The 17067-nt window shown below is 35.8% G+C and overlaps 1 protein-coding gene across 1 annotated transcript in view; it reads right to left on the bottom strand.

Moving 5' to 3' along the window:
- coq8aa (coenzyme Q8A, genome duplicate a) overlaps positions 1-17067 on the bottom strand; it is a 62893-nt gene that overhangs the window by 21700 nt on the left and 24126 nt on the right. The window contains exons 5-6 of the mRNA XM_056480858.1: positions 13246-13320; positions 7584-7709 (exon numbers count right to left, since the gene is read on the bottom strand). Coding sequence (XP_056336833.1) covers positions 7584-7709; positions 13246-13320 — 201 coding nt within the window. The remainder of the gene's footprint in view (positions 1-7583; positions 7710-13245; positions 13321-17067) is intronic.

Raw genomic sequence — 17067 nt, 5'->3', positions numbered from 1 at the left:
CCTCACTATCTCCTCAGAAAATGTGAGGTCATCACACTGATCTGGGTCAAACAAGTTAACCAGGATAAAAACCATGGCAACTGTCAAGATAAGCCTTAATATTTTAAACTTAGTTATGATCTACAGACAAGCAGTTCTGAAAAATCTGTCAGATATTGTGCGTTCGCACCGTGAGAAGCTCTTGATGGGTTTAGATCAGGCAGGTTGTTATTCTCTCGCTCTCTCTCTCTCCCTCCCTCTCTCCTTAAGACTTGTTTACAGTAATGTACATCTGTCACACAGTTGCTTCTTCTGAAACCATCTCTAGAATCCTGTTTACATGTATGGATTGACAGGGCAACTGGAGCTGTGAGATTTGTTGTTCAAAGATTGTGGTCATGATCATAATCATCTGAATTCAAAATGATCATGATTTACATGTTCACTAAAACTTTGACGATCATAGGGCTACATTCAAATCTCCAGTTGATTCAGAGAGAACAGTAATCATGTATGGTTAAACAGCTTCAGTCGAATCAGTTGGCATTAGGTTCAATAAAAAAAGATTTATAATATGATTTATTTTCTTATCTTTTTTATGAACTTCAAAAGCTGATCACTCAAATCACTCAAAGCATGTTGATTAATCAGTGAACCATTATTTTTAGGTGGTTAATTCAATTAAATTAATATTTATTTATATATTGCAGCTTTTAAAAAGCAGCTTAACATAGAAGTTCTAGTAAATTGAAACTCTGTCAGTCCAGTTTTCAGAGTTGAAGATCAGTTCAGTGTGGTTTAATTTTCACTGGTGGAAGTCCAAACATTGAAGAGCAAATCCATCAATGCGCAGCTCCAAGTCCCAAACCGAGCAAGCCAGTGGAGAGGAACAAAACTTCACTTTTAACGTTCAAAATTGTAATTCTATTAATAACCGTTAGATTTAATGTATTATCAAAGTATTAATTTGCTGCCTTTCTTAATAACATCTGTAGCTTCGAGTGATCCAATAATACGTGTGCAGGATTAAGTGCAGCCATCCATTAATTCAGACTACATTTAAAGGTCAAAAACGCGCTAGACCAAAGCACTATTGTTATGTACACATTGTTGTGTCCTAAATAACACCAAAAGGGCACTTGCTGACCTTTAAGTGAACTGTTGAACAAAAATAAAGCAATGAGCAAAATAATAGGACTGTATTATTATTATTATTATTATATTTGATTTCAGTAATGGCACATTAAATTGATAAAGTGGCACTAAAGTCTGGCTCGAAGCTTACGCTGCTATTCTGAACCAATAATCGAAAACAGAAAGCAGTTGAAGAATGGCGTGTTTTAATTCAGAAGTATCCACGGGGTCTTAAAATGTCTTCAATACCAAAAGTTAAATTTTAGGCATTAAAAAGTCTTAAATCTACCGAAATGTTACCCTTTCTGGCCAATAACACCCATACAATTATCAACAAACCAAATCTCACTAAAACTTTTAACTTTTTATTTAAAAATAGCATTTAATTACTTTCCTTAAAGTAACATTTGCTTAAAAGTTCTCCATTTATTTGCTGCTGAGGATACTGACCTGATCTAGATTTTTTATTATTAAATTATCATTATTGTGGACTGAAGTAATTGACAGGTATTTTTGTTCTGGGTTACAGGGCTTGTGAATGAATATATATGAAAATTAATAAAGAAAATATTCAAACAAAATTATAATAATTATTATTATTATTGTTGTTGTATTATTAAATGTATAAAGTTTTAGTAGTTTTTATAGGGCAAGTGAAAATCTTTAGTTTAGCCCGGTATAAAGCAGGTCGCACACCAGAAGCGCCGCTCCATACATTTCAGAATTCTAACTATAGGTTTCTATCAGGGTACACACACCGGCGCTGCAAGTCGGCGGCTGTCCGCGGCACCCAGCCACGACTCAGGACACTGTTCATTTCTCTGCTGCGCCACAGAGCGCCATCTGATTAGTTTCATGTTAAATATCATGCGAATGTCCGCGTCTGGTGTGTGATACTTTTAACTGTCATGTGCACGCCGTGTCGCGGCGCTTCCGATGTGTGACCTGCTTAAAATGTAAATTTCATTCATAATGGTCATACAAATGTCTTAAAGTCTTAAATTAAACTTCGTAAAACCTGCAGAAACCCTGAAATTAATTATTTATCTGACTCCATTGTAATCAACCTGACTCCATTAAAGTTGTTATCATTGATAAAGAGAAAGTATCTGAACTAGGGATGGGTACCGAAACTCAGTACTTTATCGGTATCAGTGCTACATTATAAAAGACTGAAGTATAAGTTCTGACGTTAATGGTTCTGTGATCGGTATTGGAGAATTATTGCTGTATAAACTTTACTTACAGTAGCATAAATCAACTGACCAACCTTTTCTAATTTGCAATATTTGATACTCGTCTGCACAGCCGGCAATCTCACATAAGAAATGCTGCCTTGCGCGTAGTCGTGCATTTATACTTCTGCATACTGTGTGTTGCTCTGCAGTAACACTTCCGAAACGCTAGCTGGCAGTGAGGTTTTATGTTCTTCTGTGTAGAGTTTCTTTGCGGGTATTTAGTTTTTTCTGAATGCTAACCTAATGTACAAGTTGCTCAAACCCGCTCATTCAGAGGCGGGAACCGGCAGGCGTGCAAATGTAATCAAAGGTAAACACAAAACAAAAGTTTCCATCTGGACCTCCTTTACAGGACTCGACACTTGTAAACACTCGCTCCAGCGGGCTCGCAGCTCTCAGCACTGCCCACACTCGTCACAGCTACCAAGCAGAGCAATCACAGAGCTTGCGCATCAGCATCAGTGTCAGCCACGGCGAGGGCCAAGCTACTGCACAAAGGCTGCGCTGGATCACACGCGTGCACTTGATGCAGAAGTATAAATCAGCCTTAAGTCCCTTTATTCATCAGGGGTTCTCACGGCAGAATGAACCAACTTATCTAACATACATTTTATACAGCGCATGCCCTTCTAGCTGCAACCCATCACGGGAAAACACCCATACACTCTCACATTCACACACATACAGTACGGCCAATATCGTTTATTCAATTCATCTATAGCGCATGTCTTTGGACTGCGGGGGAAACCGGAGCACCCGGAGGAAACCCACACGAACACTGGACGAACTTGCAAACGGGGCTCAAACCAGTACTCTAACCACTGAGCCACCTGCTTTTTTCAAACTACTAATTTAAAATGAGTTGAAACACAATTCTTAAGTTTTTTTTGGACAATTGTTAACATAGAAAACATCTTTATTAGAACAATTTTTTTTTATAAATGTCTTTACCTTCACTTTATCAAATCAATTTAACATGTCCTTTCTGAACTAGCGTACTGAATCAAAAATTTTGAACGCTACTGCATTCCCATTTTAGTTTGTCACTAACATTCAATAAATTGTAGAATGTGAAATTAAATAGTCATTTAAAAATCTGAGATCTCTGGCCAACGAATCTACAGAAACAGATTGTATACGCCATGTCTTAATGTCTGATTGTGTACTCCAGGCCAGAACTTCCTGGGGTATATCGTAAAGGTCACGTTTCTGGCATAGCAGTGGGCTTATTTTGAGCTTCGCCGATCGCAGCACTGTCGCTGTCCTTCACTGCCAGCCGTGCAATCGTCAGCTTACAAAACACTGCCTGTCATGATGAGAATGACGCGCTGTCCAGTGCATGAGCTGGGGCAGAGCTTTGGAAATGTCATGCATGGAGGCCGTGCTGCAATAATCTGAGCGCTGCATTCTTCATCGGGTGACAGAGACGCTTTCGGCTTCGCTTTCCAGTCAACTGATGCACACAGAGCGGGGGAGAAAGAGCTCACAGGCCTACCAGAAATAATCAACATATTTGCACAGAGAAGAGGGCCATTTGTGTCATGAAAGAAGTCAGACGATGTTAGTAGATGCAGACTGAGGCAACAACAGGCAACTTTTCAAGAGCTCTGAACTGGAAAGCACAGTGTTGGTTCTCTATATGCTCTCAATATCTTATCTAGGCTGTTCCAATGTTTGAGGGCAGCAAGATTTTTTTTTTTTTTTTTTTATAAATTACCTTATGCTCATCAGAGCTCCGTTTACTTAATTTTAGTTTGAAGAGTTCAGATGCAGAAACCTGTTTCAGAAGTGACATCTGAATTATTGTTTGTCTAAAATGAGGGTTAGGCTTAGGCTTGTAGACAGTGCTTAATTTGAGCCGGATCCTGTTCCAGAAAGTCGGTTTTTTACATATTGCATTCTGATATTTATTTTAATTGATCCAGCATTAACTTTTGCAGCATTAAATTTTGGTGAATACCTGCATGTGTGTGAGAGAGTAAATGAGTAAAAAACAGCTAACAAAGCTGTGTGGATTGTCTGTGCGCCACCATGCCAAAGTTAAAGCAGAAGGCATGTTACTATTGACCTACAACAAAATTTTCGACCAAATCAATCTCATTGGTTGGTGATTATTGTTTTGTGATTATCGTTTCAGTGAGAAGCAAAAATAAATAATGGCAAAGTGGCCCACCTAAATGATATTCGTGTTTTCAAAAAAGCAGAGGCAGTCAAGCATATTCAAAAAAAATTTAAACCATGAGTAAATCTGATAACTAGTCTGATCAAAAGGGATCTCGTAAGGATGGAACTGCATCCCTGGATCAGGATAGCGGGAGACAGAAGCAAAGCGATCTCAAGTCAACCAGAAAACATGACGGAAGAGGTAACTGTAAGCTTACTGTAAACTGAAGATTATCATTTATTTTCACTTGGCGTATAATAGTGAAGTTAACTGAAATGTCCCATGGTGTGATACTTAAAAGTGATGTTCCATAAGATTTAGGCTTTGTAGATATATTTTTTTTTATCCATGATTGACCCATATACAGTATGCAAAAATAAATAAAAAAATCAAAAAAAATAAATAAATAAACAAGACTGTTCAGAAATGTGATGCTCTTTTTTAGCGCCATCACCGTTTAGTGACGTAATGTTCCGGGAAAACTAAAAATGTGTGGTGGGCATCTGTCACTGTGACTTTTATTTCCTGGTTTTGTTCCGAAAATGGTTCATTTACAAATCAAACGCTGCTCGTGGGTTCAGTAATTTCACTTTAATAGAGAGAATATGTTCTTTTTGAGGCCTTTAATCTGAAATAAATAAACAAACATAGGAAGCTGAGAAAAACGTAGAGGAACATTTCAGATGGCACTTCAGGTTTTTGCATCTAAACTCTTCATTTCAACATTTTAAAACAGCTGATATGCTGTTAAAGCTGAATTGTGCTATACAAAAACAAACAAAAAAAACACCTGATGCTCTTAAGACTGCCTACAATAAATGAAAGGGTTTTAAATTCAACCATGAATACAGAGAGCCCTTGAAAACACTCCATATTTCTTTAAAAACATTGTATAATTCTGAGTGTGCTTTACACAGGTGAGTGGGCTTGACAAACCACCTGTAGGAGAGACACTCTTTCATAAAATATGCACCAAACCCTTTCCGACACACACTATGCTCCAAGAATTCAATAATAATTAAGTGGACAAGTGGAGCTGCGGATTGGGAGAGTTGCTCTTCAGTGATTAAGTGCCTTCAGCAATTTCACTTACATTACACTGATCTGAAATAAACTGAACTCCAACAGTGACATTTATACTAAACTGAACCGAAGCAGCTTTAATTTACTAGAGCACTACGCCAGCATTGTTCATTACTCTCCTGTCTGAATTGCTGGAATGTTCCACAATTTGATATACTATGGCTTTTTTATTTTCTTCATCTATGTAATGCTGCTTTGACACAATCTATAGTGTAAAAAGCGCTACCGAAATAAGGAAGAATTTAATAAAATAAATAAATAATTATAGCGGTCAGCGCCGATACCCTTTGGCTAGTGCATGGACACACAGCACTATGTTGCTCACAGCGACTTGAGGTCTTAAACTAAAGCTAAAAAGAAACCAAAAACTAAAAACTACTGCTAAAATGGTGATTTTAAGTGATTCTTTTATTCTCATTTCAAAGCACATGCTAAATGAATAAATCTAATGTAGATGAAAAATCTAAAGCCTAAAAACATGTGAGCCTTAAAATGAACACTAACAATTTAGACTAATAATAGCCTAAACAAATCCAACGCAAAAAAAAGAATAAGAGAGAGCTGTTTTAGTGTATGTTAGAAATCAGTGCATTCAGATTTCCCATTTGTGAGAAAGCTAGTGATCAGAATTCAAGACAGAATACAAAACCCAACATATGGCTTAATCCAGGGGTGCCCAAACCTTTTCTTATAAAGGCCCAAAAACCAAACTTGACTAAGGGCTGTGGGTCGAAGTTGAATATATCAAACCGTATTACCATTAATTTGCCACCTGTAATTATCTAATTTACTTGTTGTTTTAAAAATAACTAGAAAACATTGCTTGAAAACATATTAATTAATGATGCAGTATGATTTGTAACATTTTATAATGAACTATGAACTAGTAAAAACATAAACAATGCCATTTACTGTATAATGCAAAGGAAATCAATGCTGAATACACTAGTTGAGCTACTCCTGCCTTTACCTTGATTTGCTTGCTTATGTCTAGTGCATTGTCCTCTATCTGTCAAGTGGTAGTATTTACATTTTAAAGTCTGATTCATTTACAACATTTCATTTGAGTTGGCTTTTTTGTAGCTCCTCGATTAAACAAAGAAACAAAAGGTTACGTTAAATTCGAAATAACGACCGCTGTCGAAGGCATTCGCCCCATTCAACTCCATATCATTCTCCTTCTCTTTTCAGATAGTACGGCAGGCCAAACCAAAGGTCAGCATGGGCCAACTTTGGCCCGCGAGCCCTACTTTGGGCACCTCTGGCTTAATCAAATCTGTGAGCGCACATACACATCATCCAGTGCAAAGCCAAATCCAGATTCATGATTGCTTTTGTAAACAAGCTGTAGAGTATATTGTATTTTATTGCATTTCTTTTTTTCCTTGATTTTTTTTACGTTTATCAACTTTTTCCTGTAATTTTATTATTTTTAAGTATTAAAATAATACAATTTATTAAAAAAATTTATTAAAGCATTTCTTTTCAAATTTACTGGCACAGACCTACATTGTATTGTAATCCTTTTTAGATCCAAATATCTTCAGTCCATTTGAACCAAAAAACCTCAAGTATTTCTAAACAGGCAGTGTACTAAGACTCTGAACTGTCAGCAAGCAGAAAAAGGACCATCCATTTCCCACCACTGTGTGGAGAATAATGCAGCAAGGCCGCATGAGGTTATTTTATCTTTAGACGGTTGAATATCAGAGAGGAAATAAAAAACACATCTCCAATTTCTCTGTGCCTTTCTGTAAGTGGATTTCAGCAACTCATATCATCAGGCTGTAAACATGAAACAGGCCTCTATCACGTATCAGCTTAACTTAAGAGCAGTCAGTGACTTACGACCACCCAGACGCTGGAAGCAGCCGCAGGTTATGAACTCTGTCAGTCATGGAGGAAGCCTCAACCACCCAACAAATCTCTTAAAAGTGACCTTGTCTAACGTGACGACTTGCTTTAGAAAAACAACATTCTCTTACCTTGTATACTGAGCATCTGGCCGAGCTTGAGTGCCGCTCCACGCACTTTACACAGAGTCCGGACGATACGCTCCGCATTTGCCTCCGATAGGAAAGGGCTGCTGTCCAAAACTGCCTTCTTATTTCCTGTGTGAAATTTCAAGTTTGTCAATATATTGAATTGAATGGAACTTTTAAATTAGTTGACTTCCAGAATGAGTGCTCACCATTGACTTCATTAGTACTGAAAAAAAATACAATGGAAGTCAATGGTGACCAATTATTATAACAGTTTCATAATAATTAAGAATTATACACAAAAAACAACAACATACACAACAACAAACTAAGAAAAGGTCATAGAACTTTGGATTTAGTCAGTGATAAATATTCTAAATCTGTTACAGGAGCAACATTTTCAGCATTTCCCTTGATTAAATAAAAACCTTCTGTAATTTCATTTGGAAACATGTTCAAATGAACATAAAATGTTTTATAGTCAAAATATCCTTACAAAAGTCACAAATTAACGATTGTGCTTTACTCCCTGACCCAATGATAGCAATTTTGGCTGGTCAGATTTTCTGGAGACTCTCAACCAAAATGTACGGTTACCTGTTCAGTATGGCATGATCACAGCCAAGTTATCCTTTGTTTCTGGAAGAAAAATGTTAGGCTTCTTTTTTTCTGACCGGCTTCTTGGAGTACCTCCATTTTACATTTGGAAATAATTAGATATGCCACCTCTGGGAAGTCTGTTTGAGATCAAGTGTTTTTTTCCTAACACAACATAAAAACTAATGAATGTCATTCAATTTCTGAAGATTTTTAAGTTTCTCGCTTTACATGCATTGCGGTGTCTTTTTGTAGCTCATTTTTGTCTTATGTCGCCATTTGCCCTTGTTTCATGCTTTTTTACATTTTGCACAGATTGTTACATGTGTTTGTCTGCCTGTTCTTTGTTTTTCCATGTCTGCAAAAACTATAATAAAAAGATATTCAAAAAAATACAAAAAATGGTTTCTCTGCCCTTTCAATAAATGTGTGTAAAGGTTATTACACACTGAATCCAAAATTTTCATCCATAATTGTCGCACGTAACAAAGAAAAAAGAATATTAAAAAATAATCTTAAAAATAAAAATAAATAATAAAAAAAAAAATTTAACTCACGTTGTGTCAATCATATTGACAGAGTGCCTCCGAAACTTTAGCTCGTAATAAAATTTAAACTGGGTTAGATTTTTTCCGCTTTTCGTATCCGAAAAAGCACTTTGAAAGGTGTTTTGACAGTTTAGAGTCGAAAAGTGAAAAGCTAAATATAGATTGCCGTCATTTGAGCTACAGATAATTTTATCACAAACACAGTGGATAAAATAAAGACACTGTGGCGGACAGTTGAGAACCCATCAGTGGCTGGTGTACCTCTGCCTTGCTACTGTTTGGTGTGTAAAAGTGTGTGTTGTGTGCGTCTGTCTCCATACATTTGATCTATTGCATTATAGAAACCATAGTCCGCTTTCGTTCCGTTGCTTCGACACGTCAACATGGCCACCATCGTTTATAATGCCTTAAGGTACTGCCAGTCTCTGTTCAGGATTTGTTTACTTGCGTGAATGTATGAAGTATCACAAGCAGTGTATCAAAATTCCACTGAATTCCTGAAATAAACTTTTCAAAACGCATAAACACATTTCGGGATCAAGCGCAGCTCTTTTATAATAAGCTGAACTCTCCTTCTCTATGTAGTATTGAATAAACACAATATGCAGCCTATTCCTCTTTCTTTTTCTACATTGGAAAAGAGAGGTGAACAAAGCATGACTGCTTGACATGACTCCGAATTAGGGCTGTGCAATATGGCTAAAAATGCAATCTTGATAATTATTTTCCATATTGAACGATAACTATATACATTCAAAAAAGTTGTTATTGCTTCCAGATTTAAGAGTACCCCAACAATGACTGAAGCCACAAAAAATTAAAGGGTCCACTTAATGGCATAACATTTTCGGCAGATACATTTTCGGTGGCTGAAAATTCGGTATATCTCTAATATCGACACACTTTTAGATTCCGATTGTTGCACATTTCTGCTCAATAACAATAAGTCAAGAGCTTATTGTTATTGACATCAATTTCATCATGATTCGAAATCATATCGTTTTTCATGCCATCCCTACTCCAGAATATTTTGCGTTTTTTCATAATGGATTAAATAACAGGCATCGTTGTGCAAGGTTTGCTTATTAGACAAATTTTTCACATATTAATATAAAAAAATAAAAATCGCATACGGAAATTTTGTACTTCAGTGTGCAAAAACCTAAAGTCTTGAGTGTCCAATTCTACACTATGTATCTAAAACCTGGTTATTTCTGTTTTCAAAATTTCTAAAATTTTCGAAAAGTAATTTCTTTCATTTACTAACGGATTCACTTTATACCACTTTCTGTTTGTACATTCATCTCATTCCATTTGCCATTTCTGAATGTACAGATGCAAAGCAGCTTTGACATTAGATACAGGAATTTTACAATTCTACCAATTCTTAACTATTAACTTAAACTGGTGGAATATAACCTGCCTATTATTAAGATATTTGCTGTATATTTGTACTGATAAAGAGCATATTTAGCATGAACTTATTCTACATCCCCAATCTTACCCAATATCTAAACCTGACTACTACCTCAACAACTCATTAAAAAGCAGCAAGTTAGGGGTTTATGGAGTTAAAAGTCTTAGTTAATGCAAGAAATTCACCTTAAAGTGTGACCAGAAATTCTATGGAAGTCAACAGAACAGCTGCAGTTTCCAACAGTCTTCAAAATGTATACAAAGCGTCTTTGGAACAATTTGAGTGTTTAATAAATTACAAAAATTGATTAACTATCCCTTAAAAAAAAAAAAAAAACAATGGTGCCTAATGGAATGAATAGACACTTTTATATACAGAGAGGTTAAGAAGTCTCAGACAACAACTGTTTCGGCTATGTGAAACATAAAGGGTAATCTCTATCTCTGCTGCTGAGTCCATGTAAACAAAACCCCACAAATTGTTGGATCAGGGCTGTCATTATCTTGGTGAGGACATTAGAGCTATTTCTGGACGTGACGATGAGGTCAAAGGTAATCATTATCCAGCAAGGCTGCGTAGATTAGATCTAGTTGCGGACCTCTGTCCTCACAACACACTTGCTCCAAGTTCCCATATGAAGCTATACTGACATAATGAAACTCTGAAGATGGCAAAATCAAGAAATATCTTAACTCGTGTGCTATTGGGAATGTTTTCATCCACTCTGGGGTGACTGAGTCTTTATTTGGCCAAAACCTACTCTGGGATAATTTTTGCTGACAAATCTTATTTTGGCATGTATTTTGTAAAAATGCTTTAGAATTTTTCCAAAACCCAACGCTACATTCTGGGCAAATTTACTACCCTTTCGTTACGTTTGTGGCTGTTTTTGTTCCATTTACTTTTTGTCCAGGCCTTTCTAAAAGGTTACTGTTGCCAACTGATGATCAACATAAAAGTGACAAATTTCACCACTTACCAATAGGGAAAACCACCCTAACGAAAGGGTACTCAATTTGAACAATACACAAGGGTTAAAATAACCAATGAAAGACTAAATTTGTGTTCAATTGATTATATGAGCAAAACGTTTGGCCTGTTTGACAAACATTTGATTTATTATGTTTAATGTCATCAAAATTTAAAATGAATTTTTTCGCCATCCCCAGCCAGGTTTAAAAAAGTAACCAGCCATTTAGAACCTATATTAGCTAAAACAAACATACTAATAGCCATGTTTATTTTGATATCGATAAAAAAGAAAAAAAAAGTGTAACTTGAATGCAACAAAACTAACCTCGGACTATATCTGACAAATGCATAAAATAAAATTAATCGAAATAAATGAAATCAAATGTGTGAAGAAATAAAAACAAATCCATATTTTGAATGCAACAACTATGGAAGATCTTATGCCAAATGCATAAATGTGAAGTCATGTGTAGTAAAATAAGAGATTTGTGCAATGCAGCATTGGTTACTCTCATTATAAAAGCATCTGCATCAAAAATGTCAAGTAAAACCAAACAAAAAGCAGAAATGCAATTAATATGAAATGTGTCAATTAAATGGAGCACACGTTGCTTTGTGCAAAAGCAACCTTTAAACGTATCAAAGTAAGAAATATATTAAATCCAACAGGGCTAAAAAGCATTTCTTGCTAAAATGCAAATAATTTTTCTCCATGGGAACTGAGATCATGATTCTTTTTTTCCAACCAAAAATGTATGTACTGAAAAATATACTGAAATAAAAACAATATTAAAATAAAAAAACTATAAAATGTGGATTTGAATTCAACCTCTAACAAACACAAATATTAAAAGTAAAACAAGAAGTTAAATAAAACAACAAAATATGCATAAATAATGCAAGTAGAAATTTTTTTATAAAAAAAAAACAATAAAATGTGTATCTTGAATGAACCTTCGATCACTCAATGCAATATTCTTTCAAAAACAGTGTGTCTGACTAAAGCTCTCTCTCTCCCTGTGGCATAAGAAGATTTAAAGTCGAGCTGAGAGATATAAATGATGGGAGGGGTGTCCATATTTACACACACGCACGCACGCACGCACACAAGTGGTGAACGAGGTTACACATTTCAGGAATGAGAAAAGTATACATTACCATAATAAAGTGGCATATTTTCATACCAATTACACAGATGCATATAAATATTTAAGGTCTGTGCAGCAAAAGCTGCTCATTCTCTACATTAAACCTCCTTTTCGGCCTTGACAACATCTTTTAGGCAATTTAGAAGCACTTTAGCACAGGCAACTCTATAAATGTTATGTATATTATTACACACACACACACACACATCATAAGTAAAGCAAACACAGACGATTGTAAGAGCAATAGCATTCATTTGCGCAAGAATAAATAGTACCGTAAGCACAATGGCTTGTCAGTATTGCCTTTACTTAAAATTTTCACTGTGCAGCAAATAATGTACACGTTAAGATCTATTTGCTGTAGATTTTTGGTTGGTAGTGAACATGTTTTTTTTATGTATGTGGGTGAGTTTAAATACCCACAACCATCTCCTTATTCTTTCCTCACTTACCATCACTCTGTTAATGATTTAAAGTGCAAACAAACAAACACACACACAAACTTTAATAGCATGCAATTTATCCCTTATGCTGTGCCCTGATCAATAAGCTGCAATAAAATGGACCAATGACTAATAATTAGCAAGATGCTCCACACAGGTGAGTGGGCTTGAAAACCACCTGTGGAAAACACACTCTCTCATCTCTCTGACACTTTAACGAACACTTGAACCAGTTCTTGCACCAGATACATTCTTACAATCACTCAATAAAAAATAAAAAAACATGTGCATTTAGGAAGTGTGTGCGCGCAGGTGAGTGGGCTTGACAAACCACCTGTAGAAACACTTTTCCCTCCATACTCTAGCCCCTAATTCTCTGAGCCCTAACATTTGCTTTGTATAATTAGCACTACTCGTGTGTATTGCCTCTTCTTGTTGAATCGCTGAATGCCTCCTCAATTGTGAGTCTCTTTGGACAAAAGTGTTTGCTGAATGACAATGTAAATGCACTGTACTACACTGTGTGCATAATTAGCTTACCATTCTTATCTTCTGATCTGAGGCTTTTCTTTGCCACTTCTGCCAATGCTCCAATACCCAACCCCACAGCAAGACCTGCAAGAGAGGATTATGAAATAATTAAAAGACTACATTGAAGAAACAAACTAAAAAAAGGAAATGATCCATGAACGAACAGAAGTTAAAGATCGCTTTTTAAAAAACACCCACAATACTGTTGCTTTATAATGTGAAGGAAACACTAAAAATAGCATTTCTAAAACACTGTGGTCTGTGCATTTGCTGTGGTAGAGCTGAGAATCAATAACAGGTTTTGGTGCAACTCTCCTCAATAGTTATGTAATTTGGTTATTATGCAACACTTCTGTTTTTGAGTCGTTTAGGAGGGGTTTTAAGTTGGTACTGAAACTAAACCGCAATGTAAACTAGTAAGAAATAAGGGCTGTGTTTTTCTCTCTGCTGCTTTTCTATTTTTTTCCTAGAAGTCTGAACACACCTTACAGAAACACGTGTAGTTTTGACACTGACTCTTAACCTGGTGAAGTTTTTACTCAAGCCTGTTGGGGAAGTTCTAGGTCAGTCATAGTTGATGATTAAACATGTTCCTGTTTTGATGTCTCTTCATGCCTGAAGAATTTAAGGACTCGAGGAAAACACAAGAGGCCATATACGGGTGCTTTACTGCAGAATCTGAAGTACTGTACTGCATGTACTCTCTTTTTTTTATAAAAACACTATCATTTGTATTCAGTTGCACACAGAATCCACAACCCTGACAAAAAGATAAGCAAAAACAACAACAAAACACAATAACAAGGTAAATTACTAAAAAGTTTGGGTTCAGCAGGATTTTAACACTTATTTAGCAGATGTATTTCACATAAGATTTACATTTTTGAAAATTCAATTTTAAAAAATCCAAAATGAAAGAAAAAGCTGTAACAGTTGCCATTAAAAAAAACAAGTAGACCAATGGTTAGAAAAAAAAGTCAAAGATAATGATATAAACAAAGAAGATCATCTCTGTATTATCCATATTAAATACAACCAGCGTTGCTTATAGCTGTAAGGGCTGATTTATACTTCTGCATTAAGCACATGTGTATGGTCTGGCACAGCGGTTGCATACCGCTCGCTGTGGCTGATGCTGACACTAACGCGCACCTCTCAAAAAATGTAACTAAACGTCGCAATGACGCATAGCACAAGCTCTGTGATTGGTCAGCGTGGTACCAGTGACGAACGTGGACGGTGCTGAGAGCCACGAGCCTGACGGAGCAAGTGTTTACAAGCAAAGTCCCTTTAAGGCAAGTCATTTCACTCGGTGGCCATCTTTGAAACGCCTCTCGGGCAGTATGCTGGGGCATTCTGTCTGAATGGGGAAACATCAAATTCTCCAAAACTGCTTACGATTTCTCCAAAACTCCAAGCTTATGATTACATTACACATTTGGAACTACCAATAAAATTGATCAACAACCGTCTCGTTTCTAAACATTTTTAACCATGACACCAACCTCATTTATGGCCATTCTACACATTATCATCCTTTGGATAATGCTTTGTCTGATCGCGCTGCTCTTCTGAAATATTCCACAACTTAGTCTTGATGGCGAATCTCCTCCAGAAATGACAGCGACTCCATTTACAAGTTTGTGAGCCTTTGAGTAATTGCTGTCATGTGATGCGTGTTGGACAGGACGGACTGCACTTCACGTTCGTTTAATACAAATTACAAAACCAAAAAAAACTTTTGTTTTCAAGTATAGTTAGTTCATTTAAAAGTACAGATTTCTAGCTTTAATTGAGTATATTACTCATTTCTGTGAAGCAAGTATTCACTAAGATTCCAGTGCGTTTCCTGACCACCCAACTGTCATAAAGCACACGTCTGTTCCGAGCTTTTCCCCCAGAGAAACGTCATCCAAAACTATACAAGTTACATGTTTTGTGTATTCTATAGTCTGTATTACAAGTATCGAATCCTGTGAAGGATCTCCAGATGGAAACTTTGCTTCGTGTTTACCTTATGATTACAGTTGCACATCCGCCGGTTCCCGCCTCAGAATGAGCAAGTTTTAGCTACTTGTAGCGTTCAAAAAATAAATTAAAAATACAAACGAAGAAACTCGACACAGAGGAACATAAAAATCTACTGGCATCTAGCGTATCGGAAGTGATACTGCAGAGCAACACAAACAGCACGCAGAAGTATAAATGCACAACTACGCGCAAGGCAGGCGATGTGGGTCACGCCGATCACGTGACGCAGAAGTATAAATCAGCCTTAACTAAGGCAACACTGTTATTCCTGCAGTTCTATAGGCCACCTGTTGGAAGAAAACTATTTGCATATTTAATCATTATTTATATTGCTTTGTTTGTACCAGAATGTTTTGTATAGCATTATTTTACAATAAGTCATTGTTTTTTTTTTTTTCACTTCATATTTCGAAATCATACAATTTATTGTCAAATCACTAAATAAATCAATACTCCTTTGTTTTGTGTATTCTATAGTCTGTATTACAAGTGTCGAGTTTGACAGACGAGTTGATGCCAACCAGCGCTGATGGTGATTGCCTCTCTCCTGGATCTGCGTCATAAACACCTCAGTCTCTTTGCACAAGAAGCAGTAAAGGCAAAACTTTGCTTTGCAAACAAGTTGTAGAGTCTGGGTTGTCTCTCCATCAGAGCGTGCTGCGGCACCACTCATGACTTTAGATATAGTTTTGATGATTTAGTGCTGATGATTTGTGATGATTTGGAAAATTGCAGGTATTAATAGTTACTATAAAATATACATTTTAAAATTGCTTTTATAGCTTACTTTATGAATCGTACAAATCCAGTGATCTACTTGATTTTTGCATAATGATAACTCCACACTAAACTGAGGCTTTCATTTTATAGCTATATAAACGCATAATCAATGCAATACTATATGTAAAAATAATAAATAAATAATAAATAAATAAAATTTTTATATCGATCTATCTATCCATCTATCGATCGATACATAGACAGATAGATAGATAGATAGATAGATAGATAGATAGATAGATAGATAGATAGATAGATAGATAGATAGATAGATAGATAGATAGATAGATAGAGAGATAGATAGAGAGATAGAGAGATAGATAGAGAGATAGATAGATAGATAGATAGATAGATAGATAGATAGATAGATAGATAGATAGATAGATAGATAGAAGCCTATTGTCAACCACCAAATAAATCAATACTCCTTTGTGTGGATCAAGTGTCACTAATATGAAATCAAATACAGTTTCCAATACATTGGCCAATTTAGAATATATAGAATATTAAATTCTATAGAATAGTAAAATTGGAATCGACCATGGAAAAAAATCACGACCGATTATTAATGCTTATCACCTAAAAAAATAAATAAATAAAAAATACGACAAAAAGGCAAAAAAAATAAATAAACTTGACAAAAACCAGCACAATGAAGATGGCAAAAAACAAGATGACAAAAAGAGGTTAAAAACATTAAGGTGGCAATCAAGAGAAAAACTTGAACTAAAAATGAAAACTGCAACTATAACCATGAAAATGCAGCAACAAAAAAAGACAAAAAATGAAGACAAAAAGACGACAAAGGTGGAAACGACAGAAGCTGAAAATAATATAAAATCAAGATGAATGATCAAAAATGATGAATTCAACAAGACAACAAAGTATGAAGATAAAGTAGTTAACTAGAGAAATTAAAGCAGTTCTTGTTTCCATTTTTATAAAAAGTACACAAACATTTGCATGTATTAAAATTGTGTGCAACTTTTTTGACTGATGAGTGCAGTTACAGCTGCTCAT

This window comes from Danio aesculapii, chromosome 20 (genome assembly GCF_903798145.1).
Source record: "Danio aesculapii chromosome 20, fDanAes4.1, whole genome shotgun sequence".
NCBI lineage: Eukaryota > Metazoa > Chordata > Actinopteri > Cypriniformes > Danionidae > Danio > Danio aesculapii.
Note: the sequence above shows the minus strand (reverse complement) of the source record. Positions and strands in the feature narration are given on the sequence as shown.